At 33.4% G+C, this 19,264-nt stretch overlaps 1 protein-coding gene across 2 annotated transcripts in view; it reads right to left on the bottom strand.

Annotated features, from left to right (window-relative positions):
• LOC118189043 (calpain-A-like) overlaps positions 1 to 19,264 on the bottom strand; it is a 170,970-nt gene that overhangs the window by 41,368 nt on the left and 110,338 nt on the right. For both annotated transcript variants that reach the window (XM_085813423.1, XM_085813424.1), the window contains exons 7-9: positions 9,931 to 10,011; positions 4,124 to 4,215; positions 1,238 to 1,415 (exon numbers count right to left, since the gene is read on the bottom strand). In XM_085813423.1, the coding sequence (XP_085669549.1) occupies positions 1,238 to 1,415; positions 4,124 to 4,215; positions 9,931 to 10,011 (351 nt within the window). The remainder of the gene's footprint in view (positions 1 to 1,237; positions 1,416 to 4,123; positions 4,216 to 9,930; positions 10,012 to 19,264) is intronic.

Genomic DNA, 19,264 nt, shown 5'->3' with positions numbered 1-19,264 from the left:
GAGAGCTCTATGTACCGTTGTTTTATCACAATGCGAGAAATAGACATACATTTATGCAGATTTTTCATTATTGAATTTCTTCAAATATAATGCAAGACTCTGACAATTGGTGGTAACAGTTTGAAAAGTGAAGCGGACATTTATAGTGATTCAACGCAAAATCGCAAAACGAAAACAATAATCCTTCAGAGCAAGTTGCTTCTTTCGATTGAAAAAAAAAGGGGGGAAAAACCCTCTTTTTTTTTTTTTTTTTTTTTTTTACATTTTAATTATATTATAATAAAAAAGAAAATCTGAAAGTTTTTAGATTTTAAATTACGTCCAAAGGAGCGTTTTTTTTAACATTTTGTGTGTTAGCTTTATTTATTAAATATCATGTTCTTTGCACTTAAACCATAAAATTCAATCCAAGAGCAATATCCTAAAATAATTTTAAAATTAGCATATCTTTAGAATTTTCGATACACAGTCTCGCGCGGTGGAGATAAAGAGATTTTTTCCCGTAACGTGTTGCCATTGTTCGCTTTGAAAACCCTGAGTTTGTTAATCAAAAATTCGTTAAAGTTTCACAAAATATGAAATCGATAATAAAACAAATTTCAAATTTCAAATTTGGGCTTCCATATGCCTATATTGGCAGGAGGATTACGTCATTTAAAATTGGATGGTTCTAGATACCGTTGCTTTATTATAATGCGAGAAACATACATACATTTATGCAGATTTTTCATTATTTAATTTCTTCAAATATATTGTAGGGCGAATAATATTTGGTAGCAACAGTCTGAAAAGTGAATGGGACATTCAAGGTGGTTCGACGCAAAATCTCAAAACGAAAACAATAGTCTCTCAGGGAGAAAGTCCCTTTAGACTACAAAAAAGAAGAGAGAGATTTCTAAACCTCTCGTTCTGTTCGACCGTTTGTTTAAACTTAATTTGCAATTTTCATGTCTCGAAAGCGTGACTTCGTTACACATTAGATTTATACATAGCATTGTTCTAATGTAGGTATTTATGTGTATAAAAATGTTTAGAATTTGGAATTTACCCCAAAACCATTTACTTTGCTTATGAAAATGGCGCCATTGTATGTTGAAACTGAAGAATTATTATGTGAGGGGTTGCCAGAGTTTGCGGCAATCTGAAAATTTGGCGACTTCTACTAAGGTGGTTGCACTAATATGTAAGTATCGACTATTTAACTATGCATAGGAGGGACAATAGAAAATTTATGCACCATTCCTGCTTCTTCAGCTACCCCGTCTCCATCAAAATCTGGACCCAACGTGCAAATTGTGACTTCTTCGAATTCTCTGCAAAAATCCTTATATTCCATCCAGAATTCTCCATCGTCCCTTCGTCTCCATTCCAGCTGATATTTCGTATGCAAATCCACTTCACTCCATCGAGAATCACTGAAGAAAGAAAAGATATTTGCTGGAGATCCAATTTACACAAATGATGCAAATTTTATATTAATTAAGCATTATATGATAATTCCTTGCCTCTGTAAAAGAATTCCGAGATTTACATATTAAAGATTCGTTGAAGGTTGTTTATTTTCACTGCTTTAATTTATTTCAAGGATGTACTATATAATTTATTCCATGAGATTTTGATGCAGACTAAAGGTGCATATAAGTATTACCCTGCATTTTGAAAAAATTATCAGGGCCTTTTCCTGTGTTTCCCAAAATCTGTTACAATTTTTGCCTTCAGTCTTTTTATTTTCTCTCCGGGGAAGGTGTCTACAGCATTATGTGCCCCTTTTGCAAACTAGTATTCTGGATACCCTACAAAAAATATTTTTATTAATGGCGAATCAATTTACATACATAGAAAGCATAGTGCCCGGCGGGTTATGATGGCTCTGCCTAAGCAGCTAGCGGTTATCCACAGAAATTATTTCAAACCTTACAGCCCTTAGGGATTATAGGTCTATTAAGCACAAGATAACTCATACGTATAAATTTAAGTAGATAAGATGTGTGAGATTAAAATCGAGTGCTTATCATTAAACTTGAAGAGAACTGGCTGCTTTCCTTTACTCTAAGATGCAAATGAAAAAAAAAAAAAAGCATTATAATTCTAATCTTTTACAAACACCAATGATCAGAATGAGTAGCTTATTTTTTTTTAAACACTTAACCGACCTCTCTTTTGTCAATTCTTTCACAGCTCTGAAACAAGCTCTAGTAGATTGAAGGTTAAGATTGCCATATTACTTTTAAACTTTCGCTCTACAGAACTACGCTGGAGTGAACACTTGTTCAATGTTAAAAAGAAACACACTTGCCGCATAACAGCGCTAACGAACTGTGTTCCATTATCACTGATTACCTTTCAAGAAGGCAATCTATATCGTAAGAAAACCTCTTCGATTAATGTAATTGTATTTTCCGTTGCAGCAGCACTGGGTACAGAGAATAGTTTCACCTAATTTGTGTTGCAGTCTTCAAGGATAAAAATCCATGTTTTCCCATTGGTACCACTATACCAAATGAACCACTAAAAGTGGACGAAATAAACCAATAGCATATATTTCAAAGCATTGGTCATATAATTAATGTTTGGATCGACCCGGTTGGTTTCTGATTTGAGGGTTTGTAACATTTAAACTCATCACAAATTTTTTATGTAATCTACAACACAAGGTGTCCCGTAAATGTTGCGACAAACTTCTGGGAGAGGTAGAGCACATCATAAGGATTTAGAATTGCATAGGAACCCCTTGTACGCCGCCAGGGGGTGTTGTACAGGCGAGTGCTAGTGGAAAGTGAGGATTGCATCATTCGAGCCGTAGGCACCATACGAAAAGCATGGAACGCTATACGAACGGAGAGCTTGTGAACATGTGGTTCCAACATGATGGAGCGCTGCTTATTTTGAAATGGATGTTCGTAGCCATTTGAACAGATCATTCCCGCTTCGATGGATTGGGAGTGGTGGACTGGTTTCTTGTCGCTCACGCACAGTGGATTTATTGAGCCTTCATTTCTTTTTGTGGGGGGCCATCAAAAGTGTTGTGTATCACGATCCTGTTGTGTCTGACATGGATCTCGTGGCAAGACTCGCCTGCGGAGCTGCTACAATCAAAGAAACTCCCAGTGGGTTTGAACACGTCCGGTAATCAATGATCCGTCGGTGTCAGGCATGTTTGGTGTCTGATGGTGCAAACTTCGAGCTTCTGTTGTATCACTCAAGCTGTCGTACACCATTTGTATTCGTGTCCAATAAATGTTTCAAATTAATCCCTCTCTTGTTTCCTTTCTCATCTTCTACCTCTCCTACCACTTACCCCTGACATTTTCGGGCATGAGTTCCTACGCAATTCTTAATCCTTCTGATGTGCCTTATCTCCCCCAGAAGTTTGTCGCAACATTTACTGGACACCCTGTATATTTAGGTATTCCTGTAGAAGTAATACTTTTGGGCAATTCTGTGTTTTGTCTCTTCGGGACTATATTTTCCTGCTATAAGAGCATCATGATATTGCTTAATTTTTTTCTCGCTCATATAATGGTACTACTAGTTGAGCTTTCTTTGATTCAAATAGCGATTCGTTTCAACTTTGAAAAGAGCAACATCAACATGACTTTCTATCTCTCTTTGCATCACCTTTTGTTCCTGTTGGTTGATCAACTTGTAGTAGAATGTTCCTAATGCAGAAAGCACTTTTTTTGCCTTGAACAAAGATTTTGGTAAGTCAAAGACGAGAGCAATTATGGACATTCTCAGTTGCTTTGTTTTATGTTTTTCTTGGAGTTTTCTTGACTTTATGCTTTTCTTGGAGCTTTTCTTGGCAAATCAAAGCAGATCGCTCTTAGATAGTGAACCTGAGATCAAGGCAATTGTAGATCCTAATTGTAGATCATATTATTGATCATAATTGCTCTATGTATGATGAATAAAAAAACACTTTCTAGCTGCATTTACCTGAGCCACTGAAGCCCACTAATTTGTATAAAAGAGTGTTAATTTTAGATTTTGCTCTTCTTGCTTATTAACTGTTTGGCAGTATAAGAAGTAGAACTTTAATATAAAATTTACTATTATTAAATTCTTACCCAAAAATTAAGCATATAGTTAATTTATGAGGTAATATTTCAAATTATTATCTTACTTATCATTCCAAGAACCATTCCATTCCACATCATTTCCCCATGGATTTCGTATTCTTACCAAGTTTACTCTATTACCATCTTTCATTGGCACCTGCAAGACAAATGTAATTCGGATATTTTGGTTACCATGCGATTAAATCTTTTTAAGTAGCCAGTGAATACTTAATATACTCATCACTTCTACGAATTTGAAAGATTAAAAGGTGTCTCTGTTCTCTAAGCTGTAAATTAAAATAAAATATGCTCAAAAATAAGGAATCGTTAGCTGGAAATAAACTTTTTTATAAAATCAGATTGAAACATGAAATCAATATTATTTCTTTTAAAAGCTTCATTTTTTGATGAAAATTATATTATGGAACTGAAAAAAAGTGGATTTGAAAATTTATTCCTTATTCAGCAGCTGAAAACAATTTATGTTTATGGCCCTTAAACTAGAGAGAGATCAACCCACCAACTTAGCAACTTTAGAGAAAATTAAAATAATGAAAAAACGAACTTCATGTGTCATGTTGCTCCACAGAAGACTGAAACAATGGTACTTACTTATTATTAAGGCCACCTGTTTTAAATACCAAGTTAATGCCAATATTATAACTAAGTTCGTGCTCACTTTTGACATATACAAGGTGGGACAAAAAAAAAAAAAAAAAAAAAAAAAAAAAAAAAAAAAAAAAGACTGGTCCAATAAATCATTGTACTTACTGAATCAATTCTCCGTGACCTTCAAAATAGTTCCTTTCAGCATTCACACACTTCTGTATTCAGTGCTGTCATTGCTGGTAACAGTTCTGGAATGAGGTTTTTGGAAGGCCCTTCAGGAGATTCTCCGTTTTTGTCTGAAGCTCTTCAACTGAGGTAAAATGGGTTCCCTTTAAGTAAGTTTTAACTTTAGAAAATTAAAAAGATCGCATGGAGCCAAATCAGGTGAATGAGAAGAATGCTCCATCACAGTAACGGTTTTGCTGGTCAAAAACTGCTTGACAGATAGGGCCGTGTGAGCGGGTGCATTGTCCTGGTGCGACAGCTATCCATCACTCCACAAGTATGTCCTTTTTTTTTCCTAATTTTTTTCACGAAGTCTTTTTAGTACTTCAATGTAGTTGTGTTGATTAGCAGTCTGATAACTAGGAACCCATTCAATGATGATGAAGGTGCTGTATGCCCAGTACGTTCATCATCTTCCACACTGTCCCTTTCTCCTGAAAACCGCTTATGCCATTCAAACACATGTGCACGAGACAAAGTTTCATCTCCATGAGCTTCGGTTAACATTTAAAATATTTCCTCAGAGGCTGATTTCTTATGTTTACATTTTTGTGGTTTTCCTCATGTGTAACCTATATACCAGCTCCTTTCCCTTAGAAAGACCTCCTCAAAAGCATCCCTTCCTTTAGGCAAGTAGCCCTCGATTATTAAATAAACCAAACCAAAAACCAGTGGCAGCATTTTCGTAAAGATTGAGTTGTTTCTTCAAGCTTAATCGACGTCGTTTCCACTACCCAACAGTAACTGAATCGCTGTGCTATCGCAAAAAGTATTCTAAAATCCCTGAAGCAGTGTTCAAAAAGTTTGCTTTTCTTCCATTTCTAGCTTATCATGTTGCCTTTCGAAATGCTTTTACTGATATGTAGTTTTAATTGCCAGTCATTTTCGCTTATTCGGATGTCATTCTTAAAATGCGTCTTTTTTGGAAAAAAGATATAACATCTTCCAGACTTTTAGCTAAATCAGATATTTTGAAATTAAAAAAAGAAAAAAGAAAAAAAAATCTGAAATGTTTCAGATTTTAAATTACGTCCAAAGGGGCGTCTTTTAACATTTTTTGTGTTACCTTTCTTTATTAAATATCATGTTCCTCGCACTTAAACCATAAGATCCAGTGCAACAGCAATATCGCAAAATAGTTTTAAAACGAGCATATCTTTAGAATTTCCGATACAGAGACTCACGCGCTGGAGATAAAAATGTTTTTTCTGCATTCGTTGCCATTGCTCGCTTTGAAATCCTTGAGTTTGTTAATCAAAAATTCGTAAATGTTTTAAAAAATAGGAAATCGATCATTAAACAAATTTCAAATTTCAAATTTGGTCTTCCACATGCTCATATTCGTTGGAGGATTACGTTATTCAAAATTCGATGACTCTATGTACCGTTGTTTTATCACAATACGAGAAATATACATACATTTACGCAGATTTTTCATTATTTAATTTCTTCAAATATAATGCAGGAATTTAACATTTTGTGGCAACAGTTTGAAAAGTGAACCGACATTTATGAGTCCGACGCAAAATGCCAAAACGAAACTAATAGTCCTTCGGGATTCAAATCCCTTTGGACTAAAAACACATTTAATAGTGGAATATTCAGAGAGCTTCTCAGACAGAATTATGACTCAAAATTTTCAGAATGAATATTCTCAGAGAGACAACAGACAGACTTATGGCTGATCGTGATGGAGGAAAAAAAGAAACATGATACTATACGGTTCAATCTGAATTCTTCTCATTCAGCAAACTATAGATCATCGTCATTTGGAATATGATCATTTGAAGATGGCTTGTATTGGCGATTTATCGATAACCTAACCTTTTAACGAAGTACCGATATAATTATATGCATAAAATCCTTTCTTGATCAATAGAGAAATATAGCAAAATAATAATAATACTCCAAACTTGATTCTCGAAGTTGATCATATTGAATTAGGTTGTTTCTGTTGTAAAGGACTGCCAACGGGCAAGCTGTAAAATCTTTGAACAGCAGTGATAGGATTCCTATTGAAATTCCAGTGAAAGGGATGGCTGCATGAAAATTTTTGTTTTTCCCTTGTATAAGGCGAGCCCACCAGCGGTCGAGCGGTAAAGTCGCTGAACACTGGTAGTTCGGTCCGAGTTTCGAATCCCGCGAACGGGCTGGCTGCATGGGTGGTTTCGTGGTTTTCCCCATGTGTAACGTGTATGCGAGCCAGTTTCCCTTAGAAAGTCCTTCACAAAGGCATCCCTCCTCTTAGGCAGATAGCTTTAGTGGGCTTTGCCGTAATTAAATACACCACCACACATCGGAGAAACCACGATGTGTAACGATGAGACATGTTTCGTAGTTTTTTTATGTGATTGAAGCTTCCTCAGAAAGTCTACGAAAGCATCCCTTCCTTTTAGGTAGATAGCCCTCATATGCTTTGCCATGACTCAAATAATCTAATTTACTGATTTTAAAAACTAAACTAGCCGTTTCTTTCACTGCTATGAATATTTTATGTCTGCTGGCACAATAATAAGTGCCTCCTTCAAGTACTAAATTATTCAAATGAAATATCCATAATATTATATTGTGAATTTTGGAAATCTGAATCAACAGGTTCAGAAATAGCCAGGTTTGATTGCTTTTAAATCAATGATAAATGCCGTGTTATGGATGCAAAAATCAGCCGCTAGTCAATAATGATGTACTAATATTTTACTGAGTTTAACAACAGTGACTTGTTAACAACGGCAATGTGTCTCATTTCTTGAAAAATCACGAAATCATTTTCACTCGTCATTGGAGAAGTTCATCACCCATAATTCCTTTTTCTGTATATTTAAAAGCTACGTAAATTAGTTGTATGATTTGTCATTGCTATTCATATGTACAGTATACATGTTTGATATACACAGCCCTCCAAAAGTTAAGGAAACAGAATGTTTTTCAAAGCTCACCATTACAAACATATAAGTACCATTTAAAATCACAGTTTATATGTATGATAGTAATGAAGTTTAAGAAAATATGCACAAAACAATAGCTACAAAACCTAGCTTTATTTTATAGAAATGAATATTTATATGGGAGTTAGGAGGGGAAAAAGGCAAAAATTGTGCCTTTCGTACATGAGCGTTGATCTTCAATTGTTACTAGCAGTTTCGTTGACAATATCCAGGACTGTCTATCAATGTCCAGGAGAAGTCGTTTGCCCAATCCGTTGAGGTGGCAGTCGATCGAATAGATAGAAATGGGGATGTCACAAGCTGATACTGCTATATGTCTCAATGTCTCTCGTTGTGACTGATTCCGCGAATTCTATGTGTAGGAGACATGTTCCAGGAAGCCGAAAGTTACAACACCTGCAGAAGACCGTCACTTGGCTCTTTCGTCCCGAAGAAGGAGCAACATTACTATGCCTCATCTCATGGCAGTTCTTTTAGTAGCAACAGGAGCAAGAATCTCAGCTACTACAACGAGCAGCACAGTACAGGTCTGCATGCAAAACGACCAGTCGTTTGAGTCCCCTTGACCCGAGGGCACAGAGGTGCCCGGTTATGCTGGGCAAAAGGACATGTTTCCTGGACCAGTCAACAATGGACGTTCTGTTTTCTTCACATACGAGTCCAGGTTCACACTGGAGAGTGATTCAGTTCGTCAGCTGATCTGGAAGGAACAACGCACCAGATACAACCAATGTTTGCCCATAACACCAATGGCAAGTGTTAGTTTGACATTATTCCTAAGAAAACGTCTTGATCATTTAGCCCATCCTTTTTTTAATGAAAAGCATTATCTCAGTGGTTATTCGTGTGAGCATTTCCGCCTTTATTTTCTAAAAAAAATGGTATTTGCGTCATAAATACCCTCTTATAAAAATGAAAAATCATATTACGTTTTAATGATAGGAGTGATACGTTTTGATTCAGACTATTAGGAACATTAATCTCCTTTCCCTTTCAATATTCTAAATAATCCAATTTTCGGTTTTCTCGGTAAGGTTTCAGTTCATGGTTTCTACTATCAGAGATTCCTGGTATGGAAAATGTGTAACAGCTTTACAATTTAATTACTTTTGTGAATAGAGTAAGTTTCAAAGAAGCGATTTTATCATTACCAAGTAAATATGTAAACAGTATTTAAAAAGTGTTTATAAACATAAAATATTTAAAGCTCTGAGAAAAATAATCACATTAAGATCAAAATTCGTAACATTCTAAAACATTTTGTCATCGTGAACGAGGTACCTAACAGTAATCATTTTTAAACAAACTATAATCGCATTTAACGAAATCTTGTAGTAATACATAAAAAATAAATGGCAAAAATCAAACGTCTCGTAGCATTCTAAAATTTATTAATTCTAAAATTTAATCTTGTAGCATTTATCGTTTGTTGAAGCAATTCACCCTTCTAAAGATAACTGAAGACATATAAACAAACTAACTAGTAATAATACAGTTTTAAATAAATTATTTTAAATATTAAACTTGTAATTTTCTTGAAAATTTATCTTGTAATATTTTACCATGTACTCACAATTACATTACATTACATTATAGTTATAATAATACATAAATAGTCAAAAGCCTCGGAACTTATTCTCAGTTAATTATTAAGAAAGGTAACACGCTTATTAAACGATTTCTGTTCATAAAAGTAATGAAGTATTAAGGTTATATATTGAATTCAGAGGATTTATATAATTTTTTCAACGAAAATTTCATGATCAGGTATTATTATAACGTTTCATAATTGAACTGTATTTATGGCATTAAGAATTTCCTTAATTATAGTCATAAACTACTCAGAACGGAAGGTATAACATAAATCCATCACGATTAACTTCAATCTTAAAAAACAAATCATAGTCCAAAAGAATTTTTTTAACGTTGAGAAATTTCCATCATTTTTCATTACTATTCTTGCGCAGTTTACTGTAATCACACAATTTTTTTCCTTCTACGTATATTACTTCACATGAAGTGAATGAATGGATGAATAAAAAAAAAAAAAAAAAAAAAAAAAAAGAAAAGAAAAGAAAAAGAATTCTTTTTACCTTGGCCACGGCTGTGACAGTGTAGGCGTGTCCAGATACTAGGCCATTTGGGTCGGCTGCATTGGCCATTTGCCAATCTCCCTGCGTGAAGCACAGGAATAGGAAAAAAAGAAAAATATGATAATAGTACAATTAATTTCATTGAATTATTAATCAAAAAAGAAAGAAAAATACTCATGAATTCCCGGTATCATTGAAAGCTTCTGCACTAATTGGCCCATAAGAATTTAAATTTCGGGTTAGTGTTTAAACAGTTTTCTTTAAATTTCGGTTTAGTGTTCGAGTTCTCGTTTAAATTTCGAGTTAGTGTTTTAATTAATAAATTAAATCATAACAAAATCTAAACTTTTCTCACTTCTCTTTACATGGGAATTCACTTGTGGTACTGCTAATAATGAGCGATATATTTTCTCTAAATATTTGCCTCTATACAGGACTTTTACCGCTCGGCGCTGTGCATCAAACATTCTGCCGCCCTGTGCGGTCCATCGGTTGCACATGCTCTGGTTACTGGCTGGCCTTGAGATTTCTCTACAACTCGGTCTCCCATGTCACGGTTTTCGATAAATGTATTGTTGCCAGATGCGGTATGATAGCTTCCTCGGAAAACGAGATTAGGATTATAAGAAAGTGGCAAGGAAAGACAGGGTTGTCAGATTTGGCGCGAAATCGCCATTTGGCGAAATAATTGGCGATATACCATACACGGAGCGAGAACATTCTAGAACGAATTCTTAACGGTTTTCTCGAGAATGTTCTCGAAAGCAGATCAAAAGCTATACACACCCTGCCCGTACGCGGAATAGGGGAGAATCTACAATATGTTGAGTTCAGTAGTAGTAGCTTCAGGAGGAGTTAGTTAATTAGTTAGTTCTAAGCACTAGCCCCCAGCCCACCTAGCAGGCGAAGCATAGAAGGTGGCTCATATGGCTATGAGAGAACAGGCCAATCCACTAACGAACAATTCCTAAATAACGGAACATAACAAACTTAATAAACATCTGATGATAGGTTGCAAAGCTAATGCAAACACCAGATCATACAGTCACATAAATGATCATCTGATCATATAAAATGAACATAAGAAACTCAAAACAAAAAACGGGTTGTAAAAGAAATAAAATCATAACACGTAAAATAAATATATACATCTCAAACACTCTCGGTGAAAACCGTATATAGAGGTATCGTTTCCATTCATATGTAATTTCCTAAGTTTTAAACTTTTCATAAATTTTACTTTCAATTATTATTTTTCAACTTATCAAAATTCATCTTAAATTTATAAGTTTCCTTCCATCATATGTATTTTCAATGTGATTTTCTGTTTTGTTATATCTCGATACCAATATTCTTCTTATGCTCATTTACAATTTGCATAATATCACTTGCAAATTTCCTAAACGATTTATAGTTACTATAAATCTTCAAACTTTGTAAATTTATGTTTTCCTTTCATACTTCGAGTCAGGCAACAGTCTTCGACAAAGTGCTTTGAATCGCCTAATTTATTACAAACTTTACATACAAGTATCATTGTATATCATTTCCTTGGAAATGGAATCTTTTTAAGTAAGCAGGGAATCTTCCATGTGCAGCGAGAATTTGACTGACATCTACATTTCTTAAAATTCGCATTTTTTTTCCTTGATAATTTTTAAGAAACTTAGATAATGTTTGCTACTTTTGGAGAGATCCTACAGATTTTCCCAGTCTTTTGTAGAGTTCCTCACTTTGTAATTCTAAGTTACTGTTGGAAGTGAAGAATCTTAAGAACTGATAAGCGAATAATCGCATGAGTTCGTGTGACAAGAAACAACAAGATAGAAGAGTAAACTAACCCTTTATTATTCCAACTAAATTTTAACAAAACTCCATCTTGGAGTGTATAATAAAGCCGACGCTTGAGCTTGAACTTAAGATACTAAGAATTAAACTAAACTTATCTTAACTAGAGATATAGCCGAAGCTATCAAAATTCTAACAGAGTTGGCCCCTTAACGTTAATAGACTGCGAAGCTATCAAGGGCCTAAAGTACGGCTAAGCGTGATAATAGCTTACGAGAGAATAGCCTAAAAAGGCGTACGCGTGCAGCCAGAATACATGGTATCTCTCTCGCTAAGACTGAAGAACTTCGCGGTTAAATACAGCTCTTCCTCATTATGTATTCAGACGTGATTCTAAAACTACGTTCTGGCCGGAAGTGGTAAGTTGAAGTTAAGAATCGATAGGAAAAGAAAATTTAACTCAAAATTTTACTGTTAATAAAATTAACATAATTCTTGCACTTTAATAAGCTTGTTTTTTACTATAGTACATGTATTTTTTTTTTTTTTTTCCGAATCTTGAACAGAAATCTTTTCGGTTCCAAACCCCAGGGCGCCTTCTTTTGCTAGTGTGTCCGCTGTCTCATTCCCATAATAACCAGCGTGAGCTTTGATCTAATGTAAATTAAAAATATGCTTTTTTCGTAGTTCTAAATAAATCTGTTTGATTTCATTAACAATTTTATTCTTTTGAGAAAGACGGGAGGGCGTCATAAGTGCAGATAAGGCATCTGAGTATAAATTAATGTAATAACCCACGGATGGTTTGTCGAGATATTCTTAGTATTTTATGCTTCTCGAAATTACTCGAGAGCAATATGAGGGTCGTATTATGATTACAGCTAACAAAGCGGTGAATTACATTTATTAAATTTCAATACCTATTATGATAATAATACAGGGACCGGACCAAAATCTAGCCAAATTTGGCGACTTTTAGTGGTTTTTCCCAAGTTTATCGACAAAATAAGTCCCAAACCGTCGTCAGCTTGGCTGTATCTCGCCAAATTACCGAAATACCCATATACTCAATGCTAAATGGACTTGCCCCTGTATTCTTACTTTTCTGGCAAAGCTTCTCTCTTGAGCTCTATTTGGCGCTACATTGCACAGAAAAATACAATAGTTTCGCATATAATTCCATAAAAATTGCCTAAGTACAAAAGTCGTAAAAATACAACCAGAAGTGACTAATTGTTTTTGTTTGTTTGTTTTTAGATTAAGTAATAACTATAGAATTTGTTTACTTAATTGTAAATATTTCTTAATAGAACTAACGGATAAATTTTAAAGATTTTCTGGCGTTATTACCCAGCCTTTATTTTAACTACAAAGATATGCAATTTCATACAGTTATTACTCCCAAGGAAATCAAAAATCGCGATAACAGATAAATACTTTCGATACATTAAATTTCGATAAATTTTTATATAACGGCTACCCTTCAAAAATAAGTACTATTATCGTGATTCATTATGATAGGAATCTACTAAAGGAGAATATTATTAAAAAGAAATTTACAATCCTACATTAGTTTCACCTATGCATACCATTCCTAAGTGCCTTTGTCGATCTGGAAATTAATACTGCAAAGAATGTTAATTAGAAAACTAATCTCAGGAAAATTTGCTTTCCGGTTTCCTCCGTGTCTGCAAAAAATACATGTCAAAACGTTACTATTTTTCAAACCCTTTTGAATGCCTAGGTATTAAACTAAGACGAAAAAGTAAAATAATTTCTTTGTTTAATTTTCCAAATGCATGCGATAAGAACAATTTGTGTTACGAGATCCTTCCGGCCAACACGTGTATTGCCCGAAACTCTGACAAGAACCTGTTTAAACATGCATTTTCGCTTTATTCCCAGCGTCATCGGACAAAGCATTTGCCACAACTCCAAAGGCGTGGTCCTCTCGCAAGCGGCGTATCTCATCTGCATTCAGTAATAAAACATGACCAAGGTTGCATCGCTTCGTAAGTAGAATAGAACGGCGGTTACAGCTTATCGTTTAGAGGTTTATTTATTATTTAACAGAAGTAGCAGGAGGTCAGATCTATTCGGTTGGATATTTAGAGGATTGCAGGCAATTCGTTAAGGGAGTAGTTTCATCACGGTATTCGACGATATACTCCCATCAGCTTCTGTATGAAGTGCAGTTATTTTGCAGAAGGAGTGTTCAATGGCATTTTATTCTGCTGCTGAGTATTACCACAACGCAAGTCACATACTTAGTTTCTCATTTTATTACGCACCTGCATTTTGGGTGGCTAATCATTGGCTGATTAACATTTATATGCTAGTTAATCTTGAAAGTGTATTTTTCTATTACATTGTTCATTAAATAATTATTATCTTAGGTATTCTTTTGATTGTTTCAGGTTTTTAGAAAAATTATTTCGAAACGCATAAAAAAATGATCAAAAGATTTTCTCCGGAAGCTATAATGTTACTGTTTAACTCTGATCATTCAAATTTGCAGTAAAACGAAAGCTTCGAAAAATGATTGCAGTGAAATGGCTGCAAGGAATGGGTACTGCTAACAATTTTGCATATTTTGTGAAAAATAAGCTTCACTGATATTTTTTGCTAAAGAAACACAGATGATTAGCTGAAAATAATCTTCTGGTGAAAACTGCTTATAACTATTATTCGTAGAAGTTTGTTGGCATGAAATAAAACGTAGGATGCGTACAGCCGTACAGTTTAATGTTTGAGCTTTAATTTCAGGGTTTGTATCAGTAAAGACATCTATAAAGACTGTTGATCCATTCTTTACTCGGAAGAATGTAAATTCAGAACTTTGCCTAGTCGTATTGCAACATGATGTTTTGCCTACCGTATGCAAAATGTCATTTCGTTTGTGTGCAATTGTGGCACAGGCTTGCAAGCGGAACTGAACTTATGCCATAGGATAATCTTCCATGCTACTATACTAAGGACTATAATTCCATCCATAAATCTTACTTTGCATCAACTGTAAGGCTGTATTGGGTAGTTTCTGAGAAATCTTTGGAAATACTCTGAACTTAGGTTCAGGTTATTTCCGAACATAATGCTATAACTGAATACGGATTACACATTTTATCATTTTATCATTAGTAGTGTGAAACGGGGAGTTCAGCGACAGGAGGCGGTGCGCGGTGCAAGCTCCCAGGCAGATTGCGAAAGCAGATTGCGAAGGCGGATTGCGGATGAGCCAGCACCCGGAGGCGCAGTAGATAAGGAGTGTGTCAAGATTCTTCATTTAACTGATAAGAATACGTCACACTTTGATAAGAGATTATCTTTTATTGATTTTTCGGAGGTTCTTTGTTAATCCGTGTTTAGACTTTATATTTTCCTTTGTATTCCAGCTATTTTACTAAGTATATGATGGTTATTTTCTAGGTACCTTTCACGACGATTATTTTCGAATTTAATGATTAATTCAGAAGGCCTTAATTTTAGATGTAAATTTTTTTAAGACTTCCCTATATACTCAGAATTTTACCTTATTTCCTAAATCTTCTGTTCATAATACCAGATTTATTTTCCGTAAGCTTAATTCATTACTCATTTTTAGTATTAAATTTATTCTACCTAGAATTCCTTTTAAGCAATACTTTTAAATTATCTGTTATATTTTACAAGTGTAATTATTAAAACACGCGTTTTTTATGTGTTATTTTATTCAATGTTAGATGCAATTTGCAACTTTTTTTGCTCTTTCTAAAGTTAGCGATCTTCAACATACTCTGTATTTTAACTTATTTCATGCATTTTGATCATATAGATGACCTTTACTTTATTTTAGATGTTACATTTTTAGCTTGTTTTATACATTTTAACCTTCATAATATTCAATGTACTCTAATTCTTAACGAATTTATATTTTCACACTGCATACATGAATGTTATTGGATTGTTTTCATACATTTTAACCTTCATAATTTCCAATATAGTCTTAATTTTAAGACAATTCCTATATTTTCAGATCATATACCTGACTTTTATTTAATTTTAGATGTAACACAATTTATATAGTTAGTTTTAACGTTTTCTTAAGTTTCCAACGTAATCTGAATGGTAACTAATTTTCTATATTTATAGACTATGTAGAAGACTACTTAATTTTTAACTACTTTCATACGTTTTAACCTTCGTAATTTCAAACAGGCTCTTAATTTTAGCTTAATTCCTCCATTTTCTGACCATATATATGAGCTTTATTTAAATTTAGATGTAAATTTTAATTTCTTTTCTACTTTTGAATGTTTTTAGTTTCCAACATACTATGAATTTTAACCTAATTTATTTATTTTCACACTATGTACATGACTTTCATTTAATTTTTAACTACTTTCTTACGTTTTAACCTTCGTCATTTCAAACATATCCTTAATTTTAGCTTAATTCCTCTATTTTCTTACCACACATATGAACTTAATTTATATGAACTTTAATTTTAGATGATATTTTTAACGTGTTTCATACATTTTAAACCTTCGTAATTTTTAAAGTACTCTAATTTTGAACTTGTTTATTGCATCTTCCTACCATATACATTCCTACCATATCCTACCTTTAATTAATTTTAGATGTATTTTTTATACATTTCTAACACTTGTTTCTTTCTAGTTTCCAAAATACTCTAAATTTTAACTCTTTTTTATAATTTTCGATTGTAATCACGCTTTTGATTTTACTATTTCAGCTAAATGTACACGTTTAAACGTCTTAAATATAGAGACAGTTTACAATTAAGCATTTTATTTTAGAACCTTTAACTGTTATTCCAACCCAATTCGTTGAATAGCCTTACTTAGTCCATATTTGATAGTACTGTTTTAATTTGCCTGCTGTACAATTTATCCTCCTGTAGTAGTTTTACCATGAATAATGCTGCTATTTTATTTCATTATTAACTTCATTTGAATTTTCAGATTTTAACATTTCCTGCGTATTCTGGTAGTTCGTTATTTTATATTTGAACGCATGTTCTTTAACACCTTAATGTTACCATTGTTTAGTTTTGAGTCCCAATTATCTTTAAGCTAGCTTGATAGCTACCGAAGTTTTGCAATGAAGTCCCAAATTTCATGTCCTCATCCAGAAGTCTTTCCCAATATTTTTAACATGTAATACCTTTTAGTTCAATATATTTTGCCAACTGCATGCACTCATTCCCTTATTTTTTAAATTTTGGGTGCCTTTAATATACTATTTTTTTTCTTACTACCCTTTCCTACGCTAGACAATTAACAATATTTCTACTTTCATAGGAAACTCTCTAAGAAAAAAACCCTTATTTATATTTTATATATAATGAAATAACTAAACACTAACGCTTTTAGGATTAGTCTTTTACTATGGAAAACTTAATAAATATTATTAAATTCATAAGTAGATCACATAATATTAATTCAAAATTTTATGAATGATATTTTAGTAATGTATAATAGTCAGCATTCACTATCTTAATACATGTATCATCAGTTATTTACATTAACCAATGTAATATCATCATTCGATACATGCATATATTTTTGTTTACTTTTTTTATTTTCAAGTTAATGTTCTTAATTTATTATACGTGAATAATTAACTGTTCTGAGAAAATGCTCTGTATCTGACCATATTTATTTCACATTTAATAACTTTTTCCAAAATCCATCCTGAGCCATTTTCAATAAACTCATCATAGCTCTTTTCTATTTTTTCGAAAGCTTCGGCAATTTCTCTTTCTATATCATATGCTTTAAGTAATTGCAAACAATTGCTACGGAAATATGGGTAAACGTATTCAGGTTCCCCATTTTCACACTCACGACTCAGTTTAACAGTAACAACTGCATACCATTTCAGACACCGATATGTTGCTATATTATCACTCAATTTTTCTACAAGTTGTGATTTTATGTACTCCAGGAACACATCTAGGTCTTGATCATTCCCTGTATTAGAGAAAATCGACTCAGTAGCGAACATATCCTTGAGACTTGTGATTTTAGCACCCGGACGTACACTGACAGGATCAGCATTTCTTCGTTTTTCTATGGTTCGCGTTAGACCATGCTCCACTCGAATATGATGTAAAAGATCGCTTTTTCTTTTAAAAGCTCGTGAAGATTGAGTACAATTTCTAACATGAGAAGCTTCATGCTGTCTCAAAACATCATCACTGGTGAAACTCTTTGAGCAACTATTGCATTTAAAAACAACTTCGTGTTTTTTCATATGTCTTCTTAAATCTCTTTGGCCTGTAAAAATTTCCGAACATTCAATACAATTTTTAAGATGGGAAGCTTTATGTCGTTCGAAATGATCAAGTTCACCAAATACCTTTGAGCAGAATTTACATTTATAAGTAACTTTATGAATTTTCATATGTCTCCTAAAATCCCTCATATGTCTCCTAAAAGTTTCCGAACATTCATTATATCTTTTAAGATGGGAAGCTCCATGACGTTCCAAATGATCAAGTTCACTAAATTTCTTTGGACATTTACAACATTTGTAGCTCCTTTCATGAGATTTCAGGTGTCTATTCAACTCACTCGTTTTCGGGAAAACTTGTAAACATATCGCCCAAGTAAAGTTTCGAGGATGAATCGTTTCATGAATTCTTAAGTTATCAATGCGAGTGAATCGCTTGGAACACATACTGCATTGGAAAAGTGTTTTTTCATCATGAATTTTAATATGCCTATTTAAATCGCTATGTCGAACGAATGACATTTCACATTCTGCAAAATGAAAGGATTTCTCTTCCGAATGGATCTTTAGGTGACGAGTCAAATTATGTTTTAGACCAAACACTTTATCACAAATAGGACATACCTGAGAGAAAAGAGCAGAAACTCATAATCAGTAAAATAACTTCGTACATGTGTACATACACATATCTTATACACAAACTCTCCCATAACAAAAATGAAATTTATTAGAATATTCATAATGTGTATGCACTTCTTAGGCTGTAATGGCTGAATTCACCATAAAATTTTCATCTTAAGTCATTTTTCACAAATTTAATTTCACTAAGTACATCATGTACCAATAACATAAATATTATGATTGTAATAAACCCTAAACATATTAAAAATATATTTCATAAAACACAGTAAAACCTACCTATTTAGGTATAAATGCATCAGTAGTAGTATTATTGGAGATTGAAGAAAATGAAGTATTAGCCATTTTAAACATAAGAAAAATGGAAGCAAGCAACAAGCGCACAATCGTAAAACTAGTTTACAAGGTACTGTAATATAGATTTTGGAAGATATGAATTATATATGCTATAACTACTGATCTTGAAATCCCTTAAATCACCAATCAGACAATATGGATCAAAAATCAGTATTTTTTAACCAATCAAATGCTTTCCATTTACTAATACATATGGAACATTCTAGAACATTCATTATCATTTGATTTCATCCTTCTGTAATTAGCTTATCAGATCTATTTCGATAACATCATGTTTTCTGGATGACGTCAATCACCTTAGCAAAATTACTCGATT

The sequence above is a fragment of the Stegodyphus dumicola genome, chromosome 3 (genome assembly GCF_044657685.1).
Source record: "Stegodyphus dumicola isolate Sdum_Otavi_A_Nest chromosome 3, ASM4465768v1".
NCBI lineage: Eukaryota > Metazoa > Arthropoda > Arachnida > Araneae > Eresidae > Stegodyphus > Stegodyphus dumicola.
The sequence above is the reverse complement of the archived record's forward strand: the minus strand, read 5'-3'. Positions and strand labels throughout refer to the sequence as shown.